Source organism: Lutra lutra, chromosome 6, assembly GCF_902655055.1.
Source record: "Lutra lutra chromosome 6, mLutLut1.2, whole genome shotgun sequence".
Lineage (NCBI taxonomy): Eukaryota > Metazoa > Chordata > Mammalia > Carnivora > Mustelidae > Lutra > Lutra lutra.
Genome location: NC_062283.1, coordinates 75,389,664 through 75,414,205, shown reverse-complemented (window position 1 = coordinate 75,414,205; position 24,542 = coordinate 75,389,664). Strand labels below are relative to the sequence as shown.

The 24,542-nt window shown below is 35.4% G+C and overlaps 1 protein-coding gene across 1 annotated transcript in view; it reads left to right on the top strand.

Annotated features, from left to right (window-relative positions):
- Positions 1 to 24,229, top strand: part of LOC125102962 (triadin-like) — a 154,862-nt gene extending 130,633 nt beyond the window's left edge. The window contains exons 24-26 of the mRNA XM_047734650.1: positions 16,831 to 16,872; positions 18,889 to 18,924; positions 22,000 to 24,229. Of these exons, the coding sequence (XP_047590606.1) occupies positions 16,831 to 16,872; positions 18,889 to 18,924; positions 22,000 to 22,139 (218 nt within the window). The 3' untranslated portion in view covers positions 22,140 to 24,229. The remainder of the gene's footprint in view (positions 1 to 16,830; positions 16,873 to 18,888; positions 18,925 to 21,999) is intronic.
- Positions 24,230 to 24,542: the final 313 nt, after the last annotated feature.

The window sequence follows — 24,542 nt, the reverse complement described above, 5'->3', positions numbered from 1 at the left end:
CCCGAAATACTAAGGAAATGTTGAAAAAGAAAAACAAAACTGGGAACATCACATTGCCTGATTTCAAGCTTTACTACAAGGCAGTAACTTTAAATGCTACTTCAGAGCATCCCACAACTTTTATATGTAGCATTTTCATTCTCATTCAGTTGCAAGTATATCTTAATTGCATTGTAACAAATTCTATAGTATTTTACATGGAAGATTTAGAACTTATTCTTAAATTTCCAAACCTGTGGGAATTATAAAATCATCCTCTTTTAACCAGCTTCAAATTTAATTATATAGTGCTGTGAGAAAATGATTTACTCCTTAAAATATGTTGAGCTCTATCTTATGAACAAATATACTATTAGTTTTAGTAAATATTCCATATGTCATTGAGAATAATGTGCATTTTCTAATGGCCAGAAGTGTGATTGATTGAGTTAAGTTTCATTGTTTTTCAATTACCCTGTATTTTCAATAATTTTTTGGATATTAGAAGTATCAATAATTGAATAAACTATATTGAAATCTCCCACTATCATGGAAAATTATAAGTTTATCCCTGTAGTGTTATCAACTTTTATATCAGGAGCTGTTATATAAGCTGTTATATAAGCTTAAATATACAAGCTTCATTGTATCTTTCTGGTGAACTAAACATTTATCTTTTTATGATAACTTCTTTTAACTTCTTTTTTTAAAGATTTTATCTGAGAGAGAGAGAGAGAGTGAGTGAGAAAGAACAGGAGCAAGGGTAGGAGTAGAGGAAGAGGGAGAACAGACTCCCTCTTGAGCAGGGGGCCTGATGTGGGGCTCGATTCTGGAACTCAAGGATCATTGCCTGAGCCAAAGGCAGATGCTTAACTGACTGTGCCACCAGCTGCCCCATGGTAACTTCTATATTCCATATAATGATCTTTTTGTAAATAAAATGACCTTTTTTAAAGTGAAGTGTATCCAATAGTATTACAATTATCCCAGCTTTCTTCTGGTTAGTATTTTATCAGAATTTTTTTTACAAATCTTTATTTTATGTCTTTTCATAACATTTTGTTTCAGATATGTCCTTAGTAAATAACATATAGTTAAAATTTACTTTTTATTTTACCCAGTCCCAATGACCTTCACTTTTAGTCTGATGAATTTCAACTAGTTCTTACCATCTTGCCTGTTGTTTTAGACTTCTTATGTCCTAAACACTTCTTTATATTCTTTCTTGTCTTTTACAAATTGAACATTTTTCTAAATGTGTTTTTATTTTCCATTTTCTAGTCTCTATTTATCTGGAAGATGACACTTTATTTGTCTCCATTTTTGGTCACCCTTGACATTTTACTATACACAAAGAACAAAATTACTATAAAACCCCCTCTTCTCAACAAGAGAAGATGCTAGAACATTTAAATTTCATCACATCTTACTATTAATGTATTCGTATCAATATGACTCTTTATCTTTATCTTGATTAACAGTTGTCTTATGTGGTCAGCTGTTCCCTTTTGGGGGGCATAAATATTTACAATTATTAGATCTTCTTGGTGGATAGACCCTTTAAGAATGATGTAGTGTCCGTCTTTATCTTTGACTACAGTCTTTAGTTTAAAATCTAACATCCAATATGAGAATCACTACCCGGCTTTCTTTTGAGGCCCATTGGCATGAAAGATGCTTCTCCATCCCTTCACTTTCAGTCTAGATGTATCCTTAGGTTCCAAATGCGTCTCTCATAGACAACATATGGACAGGTCCTGTCGTTTTATCCAATCTGCAACTCTGTACTGTTTTATTGGGGCATTTAGGCCATTCACGTTGAAAGTCATTATTGAAAGATAAGTTTTTGTCGACATCATATTGCCTGTGATGTCATTGTTTCTATAGATTGTCTCTGTAAGTCTGTTCTTTGACACTCTTGGGTTCTTTCTTCTTTTATAGAACCCTCCTTAATATTTCTTGTCCTGCTGGCTTGGTGGTCACATACTCTTTTAAACCTTGTAGATGTTAGAAGCTCTTTATCTTTCCATCCATTTTGAATGTCAGCCTTGCTGGATAAAGTATTCTTGGCTGCATGTTCTTCTCATTTAGTGCCCTGAATATGTCTTGCCAGCCCTTTCTGGCTTGCCAGGTTTCTGTGGACAGGTCTGACATTATTCTGATGGACCTTCCTCTGTACATAAGGAATCTCTTTCCCCTAGCTTCTCTCAAAAGCCCTTGTCTAAAATTATGTTTCTTCTGTCTTACAATCAAGTACCTCAAGGTCTTTCTAGATTCATTGATCTTGGGGGGTGTTCTTTCTACCTCTAGGATACAAATGCTGGTTCCATTTCCCAGATTGGGAAAAATTTCATGGAGAATTTGTTCAACTATATCTTCTAGTCTTCTTTCTTTCTCCTCCCCCTCAGGGATCCCAATAATTCTGATGCTGGAACATTTCATAGCATCATTTATTTCCCTAATTCTGTTTTCATGGATTCTAAGCTATTCCAGGCTTCCTCCTGATCTTTTTTCTCTATCAGTTTGTCCTCTAGATCACTAATTCTATCTTCTGCCTCAGTTACCCTAGCTGTTTGAGTATTTAGATTAGATTGAATCTCATTGATAGCTGATTTTCATGCCAATTTTGTTCAATATTTTAATTCTAACCTTTCAAAGATTCTGAATTTCAGATTGTGTCAGTATTATTTCTTCATTCTATATGTGTCTATCTTCCCCTACAAGTTCCTCAGAACCAATGCTACCATCTCTCTTGCATCTCTCACTTGGTTTCAACATCGTGCTTCTCTAGCAGAACCTGCTTTAGGAGTGTCATGAGCAAAGACCTATCGGTGGAAAGCATTCTCAGTCATTATTGATCTGACAATGTCTTTAAATCACCCTTATTCCCAAAAGCCTGTTGCGAGGCACAAAATCTAGGTCACTGGTTAGGTAGTTTGCGCATTTTTGATATATTTTTTCACTGTATTGATTTCTCTTCTTCCACAAAGCCAGGGGAATTCTGTTACCAGTTGAATTGTCATTCCTTCCCCTGTGATCTATCTTTTCTGTATCCTCTTTAAATATTTTCTCTTTGCTTTTGATCCACTGCAGATTCACTATAGTTTATGGAGTGAGGACTTCTTTTTACAGTGAAACTCCTCCAGGAAACATGGAGTCTTTTTTTTATCAGTTTGGAGAATTCATAGCCATTATTTCTTCAGATATTATTTCTTTGTTTTTTCCTTCTACTGATTATTAATATGTTAGGTATGCACACCTTCTCTTCTTTCAAGATCTCTCTCAAATTTTTCATCTCCTCATTTCTCTATGCTGTGTTTAGTGTAATTTGATCAGTTTTAACATACATTCACTAATTACTTCTATATATATATAAAATATATATTTTTATATATTTATATAAATATAAATATAAATATAAATATATAAATATATAAAGGTATATATTATATATTTCAATATATATTAAATATATATATTTTATATATATTTATATGAATATGGAAGTAATATGTATAATAGAAGAAGTATATATATAAATATATATGTTTATATATATTTATATTATAAATATAAATATAAATTATATATATAAATATAAATTATATAAAATCTCACTGGATCAGTTTAATGTTATTTAATATATATTTAATATATTTAATTCATTTATTTTTAATATATATTCTATAATATAAAATATTATAATATATAATATTCATATATAAATATATATTATAAGATATTATATAGTATATAATATATACTTATTATATAGTATATAATATATACTTATTATATAGTATATAATATATACTTATTATATAGTATATAATATATACTTATTATATAGCATATAATATATACTTATTATATAGTAATAATAATGACTCTGGGATCATGACCTGAGCCGAAGGCAGACACTTGACTAAGCCACCCAGGCATCCCAGCTCATACTCACTTTTAGCTAAACGAATTTTTCTTTGTCTCTGTTTTCCCTGTCCTTCTCAACTTTTATTCCACTCCTAGCAGTTTCTTTCCATTTGTGGCATCCTGTCCTGGAAGTGAGCCTTGGCTCTTAGGTTTCCCACAGTCACAGAGTACCTCTTCGTACCTGCAATCAGACCTCATGGTGAACCCTTTTTGCTCACCTGCTCTTGAACTGGGCAAAGCCCTTCCTAGTTTCAGCTGATGGTTTAAGTTATCAATACTCACTTTTCAGAAAATACCTACTGGCTGTTTAAGGGTTCTCTGGGGTGTCTCTCAGACTCCCTATTATCTCCTTCTACTTCTTCTCCTATAGACACTAATACTGCGTAGGTTTTGACTATTTGTTTGTTCCAATCTACATGCATTTTAAAGTTCATTTTGTTTTGTTATAAATGTTGTCCACAGGTCTCACTCTCTGTTTTTACAAGGAGATTTGGAAAAGATTTAAATACTGTGTTGTCACTATCTTCTCAGAAACCCAGGAGGCAGTTACATTTTCATCTCACCATCCGCTTAGCAAAGGCTCACAGGCTCTGTGCCCCCATTTTGTTCCTTGCACAATTAGTTTCTGAATTCCAGTTTTAATATAACCACTTGTCCACAGGGTGACCTACCCTTTCACGTATCAGCAGGTTTTCTTTTTCCCCTCTCAGGGCAGGAAGGAGGATTCTGGAGGGTTCCTTTACGTACTCTGAGCCCAGCACTACAACAAAAACTATGATTTTGTAGTTAATATTGTCCATTATTTTATCAGTAGAATTAGCGTCCAATAGTTGCTTTTTGAATATTATCCACAAACCTTATTTTAACAAGGTTCATGCCTTACCTGTCTAAAATAAAAAGTGAAACTCCAATGTTTTAGTTCCAGGCAATTGTATAGAATTTGATATTAAGACTTTGGACAATCTTTATTCATAGAATCCTAAATTTCATCTTCTTTAAAACAAATCCATTCTCAGTTAATACATATATGCACAAACCTTTGAAAAAGGAAAATATACCTTCCTATAGCATTTAGTTTAAAGCTTATTTCAGGATAGATATTTTTTTCCCTAAAAATGATAATTTTATACAATGACTTTTGTTTCATTTTGTTTTGTTGGGCGACCCTTGTTGGGGTGGAATACTACTGGAGATCACTTGCTGAAATAGAATGCTGATGAACACTAACATCAATGTAGTGTTTGTTAAAAACAAATCAGCACCAAATTCATGATAGAAATACAGAAGTCATCATTGGGTAGTGGCTGATAACATGGAAAGTGGTTTAAAAGCTGTGTACACTTGGGACAGCTACATGACATCTCTGTGCTTGGTAGTCTTACTTTTTTAATATGGATAATAATAATAATATTACCTCATAGAAATTTAGGGGTGATTAAAGAAGAGAAAATGATAGGTGCATAAATAATAATTGGTGTCTAATAAGTAGTTTGTTCATTGCCATCCTCGAGGATGATGATGATAATGATGGTGATGGTAATGATTATGCCATGCTGTGTTACTCTTTCTACTTAGGAACAGGTTTCACTTAGTAAGCTTATCAAACTGGGTAACACGGTAAGGTAAAATCATAATGAGAAAAAAACATCTTACTCAATTTGGGGTGGATTTAAAACAATCTCACTTTTTAGAGTAAGGGTGATTATCCTCATGGAAATTTTGCTTCAGGAGGAAAAAAAAATGGAGCAGTAATTTGGTTGAAGCTTTGAAGAGGTACCAGCTGCCGTGCTTACCTCCTCTGATTACTCCTTTTGCTAGACCTCAGAGAAAGTCTGTGTATAAGGCACACTTGGTCAAATGTTTGTCACTGCTGATTATTAGTCTTTGGGTACCAGCCATGTGGCCTCATTCATTTATTGGTGATGTTAAGTTGTTCTGACATTACCCTCAAGACAGTCATGTCTCATCCTCAGACTGACAGGACAGACACTCAGAGAGGATTGCATGCGTTTATTGAACACCCTTGGCTTCCCTGTGTGCAAAATTCCAAATGTGAACTGTCTCCGTATTCTTTATCACCCCCTGAGGTCAATCTCAAGAATTCTGTGGATATTGCTCAGTGAAGCAGTTAATTTTGTTAAAACTCAGGTGATCATTTTAAAAAATAGTATAGAGGAAACTTTCACACCTGAAAATAAAAATAAACAGGGTATCAACTGCTGCTTTGAACTACCATGGATTCTTTTGATTTCTTGAAAATATGTTAACTCTTAGAATGTAATATTCCATTAAACCATTTAAGCATAATTCAGCAAATCCATTGAGAAAATAACTTAAAACTTTTAGTATTTCTATAGAGACAAAGTGATGCAGTGAATTAGATAAAATAAGAGGAGCAAAAATGAAAAACAAAATCCATGTGAAGTTACTTCTGTGTCAATGCTTTAGGATCCCAGCTGTTTACCTCTAAGTATTTCTTGAAAATCTGCACAAATCAGAATAGATTGCTGGTAGAAATAAACACGCAGTAACTGCTGGTACACATGCATGCATTATTTAGGTAGTTTTTATTTATTTATCAGGCTTGCTAAGAGTACACAGAGCAGGCTGGGCACTACACAGGAGGTTTTATCTTTAAAAATAAGAAAAATAAAATTCACAATCTACACCATCAATGTGGATTCCTTGAAATTTTTCTTCTCTCCAAATTACAATCTCTTTTAACATTTCCCATTATTTTACCCACCCCTATGCTCCCATGCTCACATGAGAAAGCTTTGCTTCTCACCCAAGATTTATCAGTCCGTTTCTCTTTGACACCATTCCTTCTTGCCTTCCCCTATTCTGGCTCCCTCCATCCTGCAACTTCAGTTCTTGCTCTAAGAAACCCTCCTCCCTTCGCCTGCAGATATCTTCAGACTTTTCTCTCAGAGGAAATTTTCCTTGCTCCTTCTGCTTCCTGAAGTAGTTGTACTTTTGCTTTCACTCACAATCACACTTCTGAAATAAGTCTCCCACCTGTTCTTCAGGCAACCTGAATGTTGCCCTCCAAGATTTTCCTCAAACGACACACTTAAAGCTCAAGCCAGATGTCCTAATTGTTGAGCTTAATTATCTTTCTCACTTCTCCCCCATTCTCTGATGCACTCAACATTGTTGGTCTCTTGTCCTGTTTGAAATGTTTTCCTCTCTTGGTTTTCGTAATACCAGATTTTTTTCTTCAGTCTGAGCACATCTGCTCAGTATGGGCTTCTGCTGCTTTTTCTTTTTCCAGAGGATTACTTCTTCACTTCGGAGCTCCCTTTCCTCCTCTTCACAGTCTTCCTCCGCGGGGTCATCCCACCTTGCTATCCACCTCTTGGTGGATAAGACTCCAAATTGTTGTGACACCTAACCTGCCTTATCATCTCTGGCCCCACATTTTCAACTCCCGGTTTCACCTGTTGTCTGCCCAGGTTTACAACTGACCTTCCTATCTTACCTTTTTTTCTTTCACTATCCCTCAACCCCAGCAAATCCTAAAGGGAATTGCCATATGATTTCCATTCTTCAGTCACTTAAACCTAAAACCTCAAATTCTACTTTGACTAATTACTCTTCTTCATTTCTGGCTCTAATTCAGTTGCCAAATCATGTTAGCTTGGACTCTTTCTCTTCTGAACAATTGCAGTGTCTTTTCAGCCCATCCCATTCTGATTTCTGTCATTCCTCCATTTCATGTCTGTGAAATAGATCAAGTTTTCCAAAATTTCAAATTGATTAGGCCATTTATACAATAAGTGTTTAATATTTCCTCATGGCAAATTTACAATACATTCTACATTTCTTAGCCTGAGGGTCTAAATCCTCTATGATCCAGTCTTAAACTACATTTTATATATATTTTTTCTATAATCACTGTCTATATCTATGGGAAATACCAAACCAGTTCCACTTTCCATGTTCCTGATTTGCCTCCATCCTTTGATCCTGTCATTCCTTTTTCCTGGACTTTTCTTCTCATTTCTGATCATAGGATCCTTTATTGTCTGTCTCTGGTTCATCCTGATTCCTCAAGGTCCATCTCCCACAGGATAGCTTCCAGAAAATTTCTTTGATCTCTGTAGGAAGAAGTGACCATTCCACCATGGAAAACTTCTCACACTTATTTTGCTGATCATCATATGCTACCTTGCAACCCATAATATTTTCTCTGTTTGGATACTAGCCCATTTTCTCTACTTGACTGCGAATTACTTCCAGGTAGCACTGCATTGGTTTTTCCAGGGCACATAGCAAAGTGCTCTGAGAGTAGTGATAAGTTTAGTTGAAAGAGGGAGGGTCTAGAAGTTCTAGAAAATTAGCTTTGTGTCTTCTTTTAATACCTTGAAAGTGCATTGCTTAACACCTTTGAAATCCCCTGAGTCTCAGTGTTCTCTTGAAAAATTGGGATATTCCACCTATTTCTTAGCATATTGAGACTAAAGCAAATATGTAAAGTACCTAGTACAGCACCTGCACAGAAAAAGAGCTCATTGTCATTATTGTTGTTGAAAGAGTAAATATTTCCTAAATGAACGAACTGCAAGAAAAGTTTAAGGTGATATATACTTTGTAAAACTAAACTGCTCTTTTTATTTTTTTATTTATTATTTATTTTTTTTTAAGATTTTATTTATTTATTTGACAGAGAGAGATCACAAGTAGACAGAGAGGCAGGCAGAGAGAGAGAGAGAGAGAGGGAAGCAGGCTCCCTGCCGAGCAGAGAGCTCGATGCGGGACTCAATCCCAGGACCCTGAGATCATGACCAGAGCCGAAGGCAGCGGCTTAACCCACTGAGCCACCCAGGTGCCCCTAAACTGCTCTTTTTAAAAATATGTTTTAATTTTGACATTTTATATTATTTTTTCTTTACTTAATAGTTTATTTTTCCTTTGCTGTTTTCAATTGATTTTTTGCTGCTACATACATTGCCCTTACTTACTTTAAGTTCCTTTAGAAATGTTTGTATTTGGGTCTTTTTTAAATTTTTGAATTTTAATTCCAGTGTAGTTAACACACAGAGTAATATTAGTTTCAAGCGTATAACACTTGAATCAATAGTGATTCAACAATTCTATACATTACATACTGCTCTTCATGATAAGTGTACTTTTTTGTTTGTTTTTTAAGTTGTATGCATTTGTTTGAGAGAGAAGAGAAAGAGAGTGCACACATGAGTAGGGGGAGAGGCAGAGAGAGAAAAATCTTCAAGCAGACCCCCTGCTGAGCTCAGAGCCCCACATCAATGTCAGAAGTGGGGCTTGATCTCAAGACTCTGAGATCATGACCAGAGCTGAAACCAAGAGTCAGTCGCTTAACTGAATGAGCCACCCAGAACCCCCACATCATGATAAGTGTACTCTTAATTCCCATCACCTATTTCACCCATCCTTCTACCTCTTCTCTGGTAACCATCAGTTTGTTCTTCATAGTTAAGAATTTATTTCTTAGGGGCATCTGGGTGGCTCAGCCAGTTAAGCGTCTGCCTTTGGCTCAGGTGACAATCCCAGGGTCCTGGGATCAAGCCTCACATTTGGTCTCCCTGCTTAGTGGAGTCTGCTTCTCCTTTCGACTCCTTAGTGGAGTCTGCTTCTCCTTTTGTTTCATATTTTTCAATGCCAGCTTCTGTTCTCTTAATTGTGGTGAATTATGTTTTTAATGTATTGTTGGACTCAGCTTTGCTAATATGGGAGGAGGAGGGGTTGCTAGTATTTTGTTGAGGATTTTGCATTTATTTTCATCAAAGATACTGACCTGTGGTTCTCCTTCTGTGTGTGTGTATGTGTGTTGTATCTTTATCTGACTGTGGTATCAGGGTAATACTAGATTCATAAAATAAATTTGGAAATTTTCTTTTCTCTCCTATTTTTTGGAATAGTTCAAGAAGATTAAGTATTAACATATTTAAAAATGTCTGGTAGGATTGCCCTGTGAAGCTGTCTGGTCCTGGACTTTTGGTTGTTGGGAGTTTTTTGATTGCTGATTCAGTTTCAGATATTTTTATATTATAAACACGTAGGATTATCATAAAATATGCATGATGAATTATACCCTTTATATGAAGAAGGAACTGAAACTGCATCAACCTTTAAAAACCACTGTAAATATAATTTTCTAATTAATATGTATATGTGTGATAGTGGTGTTTTATTTATTCCAGTTATTGAAATTTAGGAAGAATGGTTTGAATACAGAAGAAAGAAAAAAGGGAGAGAAAAGGAGGGAAAGCAAGCAAGCAAGAAATTGATATCTAACCCTAAATCTAAAAATTTTACATTCATCATATATTTCAATTTAGTTTAAAATTTACCTTTTAATGCAAAATTAGCATTAGTTATTTGACAAATAGTTGTTATGTATGTAATAATTTTTCCACAAAATAAAAAGGTAACTGGAAATACGATCAGGTATTTCCTCTGTAATAATTCTTATTTTGAAGAATCTAGTTTTGTTGTTTTTTTTTTCTGTCTCTATCCTGTTTATATCTTGCATTTTTTTTTCTGTTTCTGTGTCAGAGAAATAAGATTTTATTTTTTTTTCCTGAAAAGGTAACTTTTACTTTCTTGTTTTCTCAAATACTTTGACTTGTTATTGATTTATATGACCAATGAACTTACTTTTTAAAATAATTACCTTTCCTTTTGACAGGTTTATGTTTAATTATTTCCTCTGGTAATATGTTGTTTTTTTCATAGAGATAGAATTCTTCCTCTAGAGTAGCATTTCTCAATGTAATAGTGTTTAGATCTGTAAGATCTTTAAAATCCTCTCAGGTGATCTGAAACATTTTACATATTAATACTTGGCCATTACTTACCTTTGTCACTCTCATTTTTTTCACAAGTATACAGTGGAATTCTCCAAAGGCTAAATGTCATGTGAGAATATCATCACTCTTATGATTAAGGAGTTGTTTGCTTCAGGATCCTTGTGTTTAAAAAAAAATCTATTTTAATTTCTATTCAATTAATTGTCAATAGACATAATCCACAAAAAAAAAAATGCTTTCTGGAGTCCTTAATTTTTAAGATTATAAAGGGTTTCTGTAACCAAAAATTTGCAAACTACCATTATGGAGAATAAGAAATGAGACAAGATAAAATTGCTTGTGGAGAATGGTAAATCTGTAATTTTTAGTATAAAATTTGCTAATTCATATATCAAATCCATGTAGGGGCATTGGGGTGGCTCAGTCAGTTAGATGTCTGCCTTCAGGTCAGGTTGGTGAAGCCCGTGTTGGGCTCCCTGCTTGGCGGGGAGCCTGTTCCTCCCTCCCACTCTGCTGTTCCCCCTGCTTATGAGCTCTGGCTCTCTCGCTATCTGTCAAATAAATAAATAAAATCTTTTTAAAAAGTAAAAAATAAAAATAAAAATACATGCAATTATACACTATACCTATCACTGAAATGAGACTAGGCTCCATATTTTTTCATGTTCTTAGAATTCCCTTCCAGTCAAATTTTAATTAGTGTTCCTATCAATGCTATATATATATATATATATATATATATATATATATATATCCATATATATCCATACATGTTTTTATGTTATACAAACACGCACACACACAGTCTCCTTAATGCCAACATATTGGCTGTTTAAGTTATATCTGTTCTCAGCCTCATAGAACCAAAGCTACACTTGACTCCATATAGACAATGACTAATCTCCTGGACTTTCCTAAAGTCCTATCCTGCTCTGACTCTCCTTTTGATCCATGCTGGAGATCAGACTTGGAACTCAGGAAATAATTTCAGGCAAAGGGAAAAGAGAATTTCTGAATTTTTTTCAAGGCATTACACTCCGTCACAGAATAACACACACACACACACACATTATATTTATAAATGTATATGTTTATAAATTTATATACACATTTTTAAGAAGTGGAACAGACACTTATTTGGAATGAGACAGATTATGGAACTGAGACAAAGTCCTTCAGTTAATGAGAAGATCCAAGCACTGCTTGAAAATGCAAAATTTAGACCTCTTTATCATGATAATTTTATTGTTTTCATAAACTAATAGTTCTGTAAGAACCCCTGTGTCTGTAGCCTTAATTCAATAAGTATAAAAGAATTATACAAAAGCCAGACTTTGACGTCAAAATGTTTAAAAGACTGAAATGATAGCCACAGAGACAAGACCTCCCATGTGACTCTGTTATAGTGGAGATGGCTGAATTTGATAAGAGAGTGGATTCATTAATACTTGTGATTGCTTAAATCTAAGTTTTTCTTAAATCTAAGTTTCTATATAAATAAAGGATGGAGTCTACAATTTGAAAGACAGGATAATATTTTCATTTTTAATTTTCGGAATATGATTGCCTAAATTACAGTGTTTAGGCAAACAGAACAGATATATTTTTCTCTTCATTGTCATTATCATTTTCAAATACAGCTAAGCAACCCTTCTATTCATACCCCCTGAGGGAGAATGGATTTTTGTAAAAGGGACACTCCTTCATTTCTGCTCTGCACAAGTTCATGGTTCACAAACCCAGCAATATAAGGCATAGGTTCTAGGATCAGAGAGAACTGGGTTTAGGAGGTCATCATCATCAAGGTGTGGAATGGCACAGTGATTAATAACGCAATCTCTAGTGCCAGAATGCCTGAGTCTGAATCCCAGTTTTCCCCTCCAACTAGCTCTGGGCACTTGAATCTCTCAGCCTTCAATTGTCCTAAGTACAGAACGGGAAGAGTAATAGTACCCTCTTCACAGATTTGCCAAGGAGGTGAAATATGTGATTCTCCATAAAGTGCTTAGAACAGTGGCTGGCACATAATAGGAATAATATTTGTGAAATAAGTATAGATCCTCATTCAAGTGGCTCTGATTCAGGTAGATTGTGGTCTGTGGTTCAGTCCTGCCACTTAACTCACTCTGTGGCCGTGGACAGCACTTAACCTCTCTCTGGCCCTCTGTACAGGAGATTTAAAGTAAGAGGACCTATTTCACAAAGGAGTTGTCAGAACTGAATGTGCTCACACATATGAAATAATAAGACAGAGCAGATGGTGTTATGAAATATTAAATATCATGGCTATCATTAAAAATGACCTCTCAACTCACTCAGTTTTGCCTATTACCTCAAAGCATGTCACTTCTAAACATTTCCAGACATCCTACATTCTGTCTTTCTCCCAATTAGACTCTTGGAATTTCATGACCACCCAACACCACAATTGAACTCCTAGAAAACTAAACTTTTCATCATCCCCAGCTAATGAGGGCTTCTTGGGATTTCCTTGTTGCCGGGAATGGCACCATTATCTTCCTCCACACTAAAAAAAAAAAAAAAAAAAATGCATGTTATCCCTTATATAGTAAGCTTTCGCATTCATATGTGCTCAATCCCATTTAACTCTACCTACAAAGCCTCATTTATACCCAACTCCTTCAGTGACTTCCAATCACAGAAATCATTATTTCTATGTTGACTATTTTTTTTTTAAGATTTTATTTATTTATTTGACAGAGAGAGAGAGATCACAAGTAGGCAGAGAGGCAGGCAGAGAGAGGAGGAAGCAGACTCACTGCTGAGCAGAGAGCCCGATGCGGGGCTCGATCCCAGGACCCTGAGATCATGACCTGAGCCGAAGGCAGAGGCTTAACCCACTGAGCCACCCAGGCGCCCCTCTATGTTGACTATTAAAATACATTCCCAATTTCTTTCTCTGAATTCATTCTCTCATATTCTAGTCTTGTTACTTTTACAAAATACATTAAAATATTATTTCCCTCTTGAACAATTTTCAGATGAAAAGATACCATTTATTAAGGGATATGTGCAGAAAATAAAATTCATTGTGCTCTAAAATTATACAAAGGATAGAAATCATTTTTTAAAAATCAGTGTTTTAATGGCTGTGATGTTTCAATGATAAGATATGGGTAATTCTTCCTTCCCTTCCCTTTCACAAATAAGATGCAGGTTTACTCAGTTTATCACAGAATCCCAAGGCCTCTAACTCATCATCTGATTCTACTTCCCAGTCATTGTCCTTAGGCTTAAGAACCTTTGTCTTCCCTATTTGACTTGGAGGTTGCACTGCCCAGCTCAGAGACTTTTAAGGCAACAAATATCAAATTATTCATTCTTAGCAGCTTGAATTGTGTATTCTTCAGACTCGTGTGGGGTATCTGCACAGATCTGACCCTAAAAACTGACGAAAGTAAAACTTTACCTTCCCTATTCTTGTGCAAATTTAAGAAAAAATCAAAACATCTCTCCTATTCTTTTCCAAGATTGGATGGTCTTATCAATGTTTCTATCAATATGTCTTGACTTTTTCCACATCTCATCTTAAATATATCTCCTCAAGTCAACCTTCCAAGGGATGATAATAAAAATGAAATATAAATTAGACTTCCTTCATAAAATATTTTCTTGACTGTCCCTCCCAAAAAAGCAGGTCACTCCTTAAAATTCCATTGGCACTTGTCGATATTTCTTTATGGTAATGACTATAACTTTTTTAGAGTCAAGTATTTGTTTTATCCAAACCACACGCACCTAATCAATGTACAAGTTATCAAAGTAAATGAACTGTAAGGATGTTATTTCTTTTTTGTATTCTGGGCAGTGACAATCCCAGTACATTCATTATCCTTAGTTCAGTAAATTTCTGCTCCTGTTAAGTTGCGTACACAGAGACTGCATCTCTATAGCAACTGCCCTGGGTTTGCAGTATGTCTTCTTGTGCTTCTGTTTTCCCTGCTAGCCTGAGCAATTGACATGTGATTCACTTCTTACCAGCTTTTATCACTTGTAGCTAGTTTATGCTGGGTCAGAGTACAGAATTTGGAAAAGAGGAGAAGCTAAGGTTTTTATTCTACCCATATTTATTTCTCCAGCGATAACAAATAGATCCAGGGAATAAGTATCTTAGTCTTAAGTGTGCTATAACCTACAAAAATAAAATCTATATTTCTTGTGTACAAAAACCTGGTGTTATTTTATTTATTTTATTTTTTTTTAAAGATTTTATTTATTTATTTGACAGACAGAGATCACAAGCAGGCAGAGAGGCAGGCAGAGAGAGAGGAGGAAGCAGGCTCCCCGCTGAGCAGAGAGCCTGACGTGGGGCTCTATCCCAGGACCCTGAGATCACGACCCGAGCCAAAGGTAGCGGCTTAACCCACTGAGCCACCCAGGCGCCCCCGTTATTTTATTTTTTAAACATTGTCCATAAAAACTAGCAGATTCTCGCTACGCAATGAAAATATAACTATTATTTGATTCTTCTAAAAAACTCTGATATCATTTAAAAAATATTGTTATTAAGTTATTTCAAAATATCATGTACCCATTTGTACCTTTTCCTTATTTGTAGCTGCTAACCGGGCAGTTTAAGACCATGGCTATTTACTCCAATATTTAATTGAGTTATGCTTATATTGAAATATTTCTAAACTAATCAGGTTGAAATTGTAATAATTCACTGCTGCAGACCAAGTGGATGCTCCAGTCCACAGTTCAGTGACACTGCCAAGGGCAGGAGCAAGGAATGCTCAGACTGAGGAAGTCATGCATGCCATGAACTAGGTTCTTGCATGAAGTGAAGCCAGTTTGTGACCAACATACATGAGATCCAGATGTAGAGAGTAAGCTGTGGCGGGAGCTGTAGTGGTTCTTGCCTGGTTTAAACTCTGCACCGGGGGCTTCTGGGTGGCTCAGTCGTTAAGCATCTGCCTTCCTCTCAGGTCATGATCTCAGGGTCCTAAGATCAAGCCCCGTATCTCGGCTCCTTGCTGGGCGGGAAGCCTGCTTCTCCCTCTCCCAATCCTCTTGCTTGTGTTCCCTTTCTCTCTGTGTCTCTCTCTGTCAAATAAACAAATAAAATCTTTTTAAAAAATAAAAATAAATTTAAAAAAGAAACTCTGCTCCAGCCTGACAAGAAAAAAAAAAAAAAAAGAAAAAGAAAAAAGAAAAAAAAAATGGCTGTTTTGGGGTCTGTCTTTGCTTCTGAGTCCTGATATGACTTTTTTCCCCAAGGTTGTTAATTAAAGAATAAAATTTTAAATAAATAGTTTAAAAATATTCACTGTAAAAAATGCTAGTAATTTTATTTCTTTTTCCCATTTTGTTATTTTACATAATAACATCTCTTCCTAAAGATCACATTTCTTTCTTATTAGAGAAAATTTGCATACTGACCTATTTTACCCCTTTCTTATTTATTAGTGAGCAGCTGGTGTGCAAAATCTGCATAAATGATAGAAAACCAACTCTCTTTCAAGTTATTACAAATGCTAAAAAGTTGATGTGAATATTTAAAGATCATTTAATTGTATTATGTTAGAAATATCTCTGACCTAAAATTTCTTCCACATTATTCTATATGTGGCTGTACAGAAGATACCAAGTAATGCACATAGTGTTCCTTAAGAGTCATTGTTTATGTGTTTGAGCTTTGGTTCAACTTTTAATGTCTTTTAATTGCTTCTGTAATTGTCCAAAACTAAAATCTATAATCAGTCTACTAATAAAATATATGGGCGGATTTTTTTTAGGATCCAGCTTGTGGATATGAAGCTATTTACCTCAAATTCCCTAAATTCCAGAAGCACGGGTGGTTTGAGCAAGGCGGTTTAGGAGTCAGAGAGGAGAAACACGTTTGGGAGTCACTGCTGGCCCTTCTTTCCATAGCCAGCGTTTGCCAGCCTGCTGACCACAGCCCAGCATGGTATCCATTTCCTCCTTACCTCCTCCCCGTCAGAGAAATTGTCTTATTTGTCAGGAAGTTTTTGTTCATAGAGACACTAGATGCTGAGCTCATAGAGTAAGGTATCCTATGACTCAGGAATCTTTAAATACAAAATTTTCTCTTTGGGAAATCCTGAAAATGGACTGTGGATTGATGTGTCCTTTTTTTACTCTCTAGGAGAAGATTTGGAAGATGTACCAGCTTCAAAGAAAGCTAAAGGTGAGCTTGTGATCTTCAGTATATATACGAATTTTCTCTTAAGGTTACATGTAATGTTTTGTCTGTTTTATTAAACTATTCTTGATCTAATCCTCATCTTTTCCTAAGTAATGTTTAGATGGTAGGCCTATTTTTGAAACAAAGAGATTTTTTACATTATTTGGAAAAATTACATATATATATATATATATATGTATATCTGCACATATTGAAGGAACTAGTTAGATACTGGTTTATTTAAAAGTAATTATTAGATGCATGTATTGTCCAATTTGCTTACAGGAACAATATTTCAAAATTATCATTTTGCAAGAATTTTGGGGATGCTATTTAACAGGAAGAGGACCACACTAGTGTTCAAAGATGAAGCTGCATATTTTTTTTAAGATTTTATGTGTTTATCAGAGAGAGAGCGCGTGAGAATGCATGAGCTGAGGGGAGGGGCAGACGGAGAAATAGAAGCAGACTCCCCACCCAGCAGGCAGCGCCAGGACCCTGAGACCATGACCTGAACCAAAGGCAAACATTTAACTGACTGAGCCAGCCAGGCATCCCTGATGTATTTTTATTAAGAAAATTTGAAATAATTTGCCTATACTAACAGTAATGACATAGAGAAAGGGAGGGGAGGAGGGAGGAAAGAAAGACAAAGCTTAGAAAAATATGCCACAACCAGAAACATAATCTGGAGCAAGTCTTTTCAGACTAAATTTGTCTGTATTGTAAAGATTTCAACTAATTTGATGTGTGTGTGTGTGTGTGTGTGTGTGTGTGTGTTTTCCCTGAAGCGTTTCCTGGCTCTCTAGTTTGGTTTGTTATATAATAGATATTTTCTATTCTACTTTCACACTTTCCTGTACACAATAGAGTTTACCTAAGAGCTATTCTTACCATAAAAATATAAGTACTATAGTAGTGCCCAGAATTAATTAACAGTATAGAAAATAGTGCTTTGAGGAAAGACACAAAGGAATGGACACCTGAGTCTTATGAAATGATTTACACTTAACTTAAGACAGTTTTTGAATACTGAATTTTTAGGTTTTTTTTAAAAGTTGAATTATTAAAAAACAAGTCAATATTTTTTAGTGTCTTGACTATTGCTGAGATTCTCAAACTATTTTATGTATAAATCTTCTGACCAAAAAACCCAAAAAAACAAAAAAACAACTTCTGGCAATCTTGTTAGAATGGAATAAATCTGGGTGGGAACCTAAGAACTACCTTTATATCGGTCTCCAAGTAATAGTGAAACTCTTGGTATATGGATCACACTTTGAGAAGAAAGGTCCTTAAACTCATTTAGAACCTGATGAACTTCCGATGAAACACACACACATACTCACATCTTCCTAACATTTCAGGGTTTTATAGGAAACCACCCCCACCCCCAAACCCCAAATATGGACACCAGCTAGGAACTTCTAACTTGGAGAAAGAGGTTCAAAAACATGAGTTCATTTTATCCAGCACTGGATAAATACATGCTATGTATCACTACAGCAGAGAAATCCTTGAGACAGTTGAGAAAAGGCAAGGATACAGGACACCAGTCTGCCGGTGTTCTTTTTTGGCAGGAGTGATCAAAAAAACTTAAGTCCCTCAAAAATCTAGAATGATTTTGACTGTAATATTCATCCTTTATCTAGCTCACTGTTACCATATTATAACTCTGAACATCAAAGACCTCTCTGAAGAAAGGAATGTGTGTCAACTAGCTCTCCTCCACTAACATCCAACACATCAGCACCCGTTCTCCTATTTGAACAACTGCCAGTCACACACCACAATCTTTTCTTCCACTGGCTCCTCTTCTTCCACTGGCTCTTACCTATAAAATGTTATTGTGAGAGAGTGGCAGAATCTGAATAAGAACCTGGTGTATATTATAAGAGGAGCATTAACTCCTGTTTCTTTCATATCCTGCACCTGTTTAGACAGTTTCAGTTCCCTATATATGTGTGTGATAGCTTGGAATGTACTCATTATTTACTTTCATATTTTTGTATCCACTAGAAGCTGAAGATGTGTCTTCAACAAAGAGGCAAAAAAGTAAGTTTTATAATAATGAATAATGTGATAATAATCACATTAAAACTGTGGGATCATTCTCTATTAAAGGTAGTGGGTATAAATTGACACTTTAAGACTCTTAAGACCAGTAGTAGAATAAAAAGATGTTTGGCACAGACATGAAGAATAACATTAAAGTAGGTCATTTATATTTCAAAAAGAAGTTCATCCCTTTTTGTGGCAGGCAACAGGCATGCGTTTGGAAGAATTACAGCGTACTGATTGAAGTGGCAGTTTTGCAAAACGTTCTACGTGGCTCTGACCCTGAGCACTCTAACTGAACCTGTTCTTAAATGTATGTTACTGTCTGCTTTGTAAGAAGACTGCTGAAGTGATATGCAGAACCTCTTTATATCAAAAAGAAAAAAAATGTAGAAATAGGACTCAACAATTCAATGGCTTATAAACTCACTTCTAAGATTGAAAGTCCTTCTTGGTTTTTCCAGATATATGGCAGGCTCTTAATATTCAGTCTTTAGGATTGTTGATTTTAGAATGCAATCAACATTCATGTGCAGTTACAAAATTCAATATCCAAGATTCTCATTATTCTGGTACTTCCAAATTAGATATTTTCCTTCAAAGGGAAGGCAATACATTTTGCGTTCACATTTGCATTAAAGTCATTGCTAGTCAGACTAAAGGAAGCAATGTTTGAAATAGATATAACAGAAGTTTATTTCACATGATTTTGGTATTGTTGTTGTTGTTTTTAGATTTTATTTTTTTGAGAGAGAGAGAGAGAAAGAACACAAGGGATGGGGGGGTAGGGACTGAAGGAGCAGGAGAAACAGGCTCCCCACTGAGCAGGGAGCTCTACTAGGGGCTCTGAGATCATGACCTGAGCCAAAGGCAGATGCATAACCAACTGAGCCTCACATAGTGATTTTAAAGTAAACAATAGACATTTATCTGAGGAAATGGCATCAAGAACATTCTCTAGATTCTAAATGTTTCTTCAATGTATTTCTGCAGGAAATTACTAAATGCCCACTACAATAGCAAATGCCTCCTACTCTGCCTTAATACTTGATTCATTGAACAAATATTAAGTGCCTACTATGTTTCAAGTTCTGCATTAGATGCCTGGACCATAGCAGCAGGCAAGGGGGCTAGTCATTATAACCCCTCTCACCATCATCTTGTGAGAAATTTGGGGAAATAAGCAATCTTTACAATACCTTTCAATATTATTGCAAAATCTATAAAATCAAACTGGGCATATTTCTGGTTTAAACAGTAGTTTCCTAATTGTTAATCTAAGGGTAATAAATCTGTGGTTATGTCACATAAACAGCTAAAATATTTTATTTTATAAATAAAAATTAAAACATAATTCAAAAACCATCATACAAAAAGATAGGTGGATTGTATCAAGTCAAGTTTCTGTTTGGAATATATAGTTTTGCAAAGATGTCACCATTGTGGGGAAACTGAGTGAAGGATATATGGGAATCTCTGTATTATTTCCTACAACTGCATGCAACTCTATACTGATCTCCAAATAAAACGTTTAAATAAGAATAAATGAATGAATAAGTCAATTTAATATTTTTAATAAAAAAGTTATCAAATATTTAAATTCAATTGGGGGACTTAGAGTAGAAAAAAAAATTCCTATTTTCATCTTACTATTAAAGTAGTTCTATAGTCTGATACTTCTGAGTCTTTTATATGAGCTCTAAGATTTGCTACTGTGATGATATTTTCATTAACAGCCATCAATTAAGTACATGTGTCAGAACCGTGCCCATGTCTGGTAAGGTTCCGCTAAAAGGAAGCTTGTCTCTGATAGACTCTTCAGCTATTAGCTATTTGCTAATTCCTATTAGCTAATTCCTAATAGCTAATAGCTATTAGTTATTCCTCTTGATGCAGCCCAGCTTTATTGCCATCCTTGTCAGTAGCCCATCAAACCCCCAAGCACTCACAACCTTGGTTGGGTTGGGGCAGGTTAAGTTACTGCCTCTCCCTGAAGGTAGAACTAAATAATAATAGTAATAGTAATAATAATTTGGGGTGAGTTGAAGTAGAAAGGAAAGAACTAAATTCGAGATTTCTCCAAACTACTTTTTCTGTGAAAATGAGTGATTCAAGTCAGCTGACACCCAGGGAGATGAAATCAGAATAGTCTCTTGTTGTTTCCTTCAGCTGCTTTCTACCCATGCTTTGCTTGATTCTACTTCATAAGCTCTTGGGCTCCTATGGATTTGGCCAATTTACCATATTCCACATAGTAGTCGTTTCAACAGTCATTCTCTTTCCTGGCCATTAGGGAGAAGTGGTTCATTAACAGAAGGCAAATAGATAAAATGGAAAACACTGAAGAGTCAGTAGGTGTCCATGACTGTTCGGAGAAGCGAAAGTCACCATCTCTTAACAAAGTTGCTACCTGAGAGCAGGGCAGGCATTGGCAGCTCAAGCTCATACCCACTGTGCTACACTGCCTTGCTTGTCTTTAACACTTTTTCTGTGTTGCTTTCTGCTCTGGAGGCAGAGCTGCTATCTGGAAGCATTAATAAAAAGTAACTATGCCATCTCAGGAGAGCACTTACCTCCAGACTAAGAGAGAGTGGAAAACCTCAAGACTCCAGGAATCACAAGGCTCTCTGTGGTTTTATTAAAACACTGAAAGAAAAAAAGTTAGTTACTTTGCATATGGATAAGCTCGTGCTTTAAAATCTGATACTATCTAACACTTTTTCTGAGTGCAGTGCAGATCAGTAGAGTCCTATAATGTAAGTACTTGTACTTCCTATGCCAGATCATTTTTATTATCACTTATTAAGGACTTATGTGGCAGGAAAGATTTCAAGTGCTTCACATATATTTACTGATTTAATTTCCACCACATTTCTAGGTCGCTTTTGTTATTGTTTTTGATTTTACACGTAAGGAATCTAAGAGGCAATGAGGTTTATTAAGTTTCTGGTTATTGTCAAGGCTACGCAACTGAAGAACCCATGTCCACCTACATTGTATCTGTCTGGGTCTCACCATTGTTACTGCTTGTATTCTGCTTGTTTTAACAAGTTATCATGCTCTGTTCCATAGGCCCCATCAGTTTCTTCCAATGTGTCTACTTGGATGGATACAATGGCTATGGATTTCAGTTTCCTGTCACTCCTGCACACCGTCCTTCAGAGAGCTCTGACCAACCAAGTTCTCCAGGACAGAAGCAACAAGGACAATAGGCACACATGCAGGGCCCTTACAAGTGCTTTGAGACTTTGAAAATAGGATCTTCTGTTTGTCTGCAGTGGCATAGGCAATTGAAATCATGAATCTGAGGAATTTCTCTGAAAATGTTTTACTCTTCTGCCTGGTCTAGAGAGAAAGGGTGGGCAAAAGGAATGAATGATAAGCAAACATATTGAAAGATCTGGCACTCAAGAACCTGTTATTTGTGTTTGTTGCTAGGTGTGGATGCTTATATTTTTCTATTTCTTCTCATTGTAGGGTTGCTCACAGGTTAATTTAAAGTTTCCTTAATAATGACCTTTTAAACATAACACAATTACAAAATGGAATTCTGATTTCAGTTAGGTATATTTCTAAATGACAACAAAGACTGTGCTTTCAATTTAAAGAGTATAGGAGCTACCCTTTATAGGAGTACAAAACTACTCTTTATCATGTAGCTCTCTAAACACAATTTGCCCACTAAGTTGATGTTCAATAGTTTGATTTTATTTATGTCTCTTTCTATTTTAGCTGTGGTAATTCTCTAAGAATGGGTAATAGTTGAACCAAAAAGTGCTGTAAGTTCCTTGTAATGCTCCTTTAGATAGAATTCAAAATATCTCTGAACTTTGGACATGGTAAGATGGAGTAGAAATGTTTGATAAATCTTATCTTTGATTTGTCTTGAATTACAACTAGGACATTCACTCCAGTGGAAATATACCATCCAATTAGGCAAGTCTGATGAATCATTTGTTTAAAATAAAAGCAAATGAGATGTAGTATTTTCAGATTTCTCCAGACTATGCCCTAATGAAAATGTCACCTGGATGAAATTTTAGATCTGTCACTAAATTCTGGTGACAGTTGCAAAAGTATTTAATTTCACTTTAATAGGATCATTCTGTACAGTTAAGTACATTTTCTTTCTCAAAAAAAATATATATATACACACATACATAAATGAATGTCATCAATATTAAAGAAATGCATTTTAAATACAAGTGCTTCATGAGATGTCTTACTTGTTTTTTAAGTAAGTGATTATCAATGCCAGTGAAATGAATGACAGTCTTTAACTTACTTGATGATGCATCACTGGGAATGACTATTTTGGTTTTGTCATCTTTTTTGTCTCCTGGTGATATGAACACTTATGTTCTTTACCACATTTTTCTACCTATGTTAAAAGTTATGCCAATGTGACCTTTATCATGTTTACAGTTGCAACTCAACCTATGACAAATTAACTCAGGAAATAAGTTATCTTTTCTGGAATTGTAATTGCCCTCTTGTGGGGTAGCCAGAGCCAATACTAGCCAAGTGATTTATTTAAAGGACTGCAACTATCTAAGTTCTTTAATTCCAATTTAGAACACTGTTTTACTCAAATATCATTAGGCTAGGGCATCAGTAACACATTCAGTATCAATGATGGATTTTCAGTGACTTTGGTGAAAAGAGTTGGTCTCAGGCACATGCTGGAGTGTGCTAACTCACACTACAAAAGCCAATGTTATAATGAACCAAGATTAATGACACTCTGTTGGGGACACTTGGAGTGTATACCCTCAGGACTGACCAGATGGTATCATCTTGCCTACCCCCTTCATATAGTAATGGAAACTTGTGGGAAAGTGGATAACGTTTATTACTCAACTGCTCCTACAACTTGTCTGATTTAATGAAGAAAGGCAAATATGGCAGTTTTTTAGATCTCATATGATTTATCCATTCTTATATTCAATGGATATTTACTGAGTACTTACTTTTTCTAGGGCACTATGTTAGGCATTGGACTATGTAAGAAAAATATCAGAAATAAATTCTATTCCCAGTGTTGTCCTGACACATGTGTGCCCTTGGAACATTTCCTAAATGTACTATGCTTGTTTCCCTATCTGTGAAATAGGGATCAAGACAAACAACCTGATACCTCACAGATGTACTGTGGACAATGACAATATATCTTAATACAAATATAATGTCAAAATAAATTTCTGAAATGATTTATTTTGGATGTGGCACTAATTTTTCCTCTGAGTGCTCTTCTACATTTTATCATTGTTTCTTTCTTTGTCATTATAAAAACTATTTAATAGGGGCTCCTGGGTGACTCAGTGGGTTAAAGCCTCTGCCTTCGGCCCGGGTCATGGTCCCGGGGTCCTGGGATCGAGCCCCACGTCGGGCTCTCTGCTCTGCGGGGAGCCTGCTTCCTCCTCTCTCTCTGCCTGCCTCTCTGCCTACTTGTGATCTCTGTCAAATAAATAAATAAAATCTTTAAAAAAAACTATTTAATAAAAAGTTAAAAAAAATGATAATTTGTCATCATTGGAATTTAAACAAACCAATTAAGATGTAAACAACATTATGATGATTGTAAAGGTTTATCTGCTTAAAGATAAAATGATGAT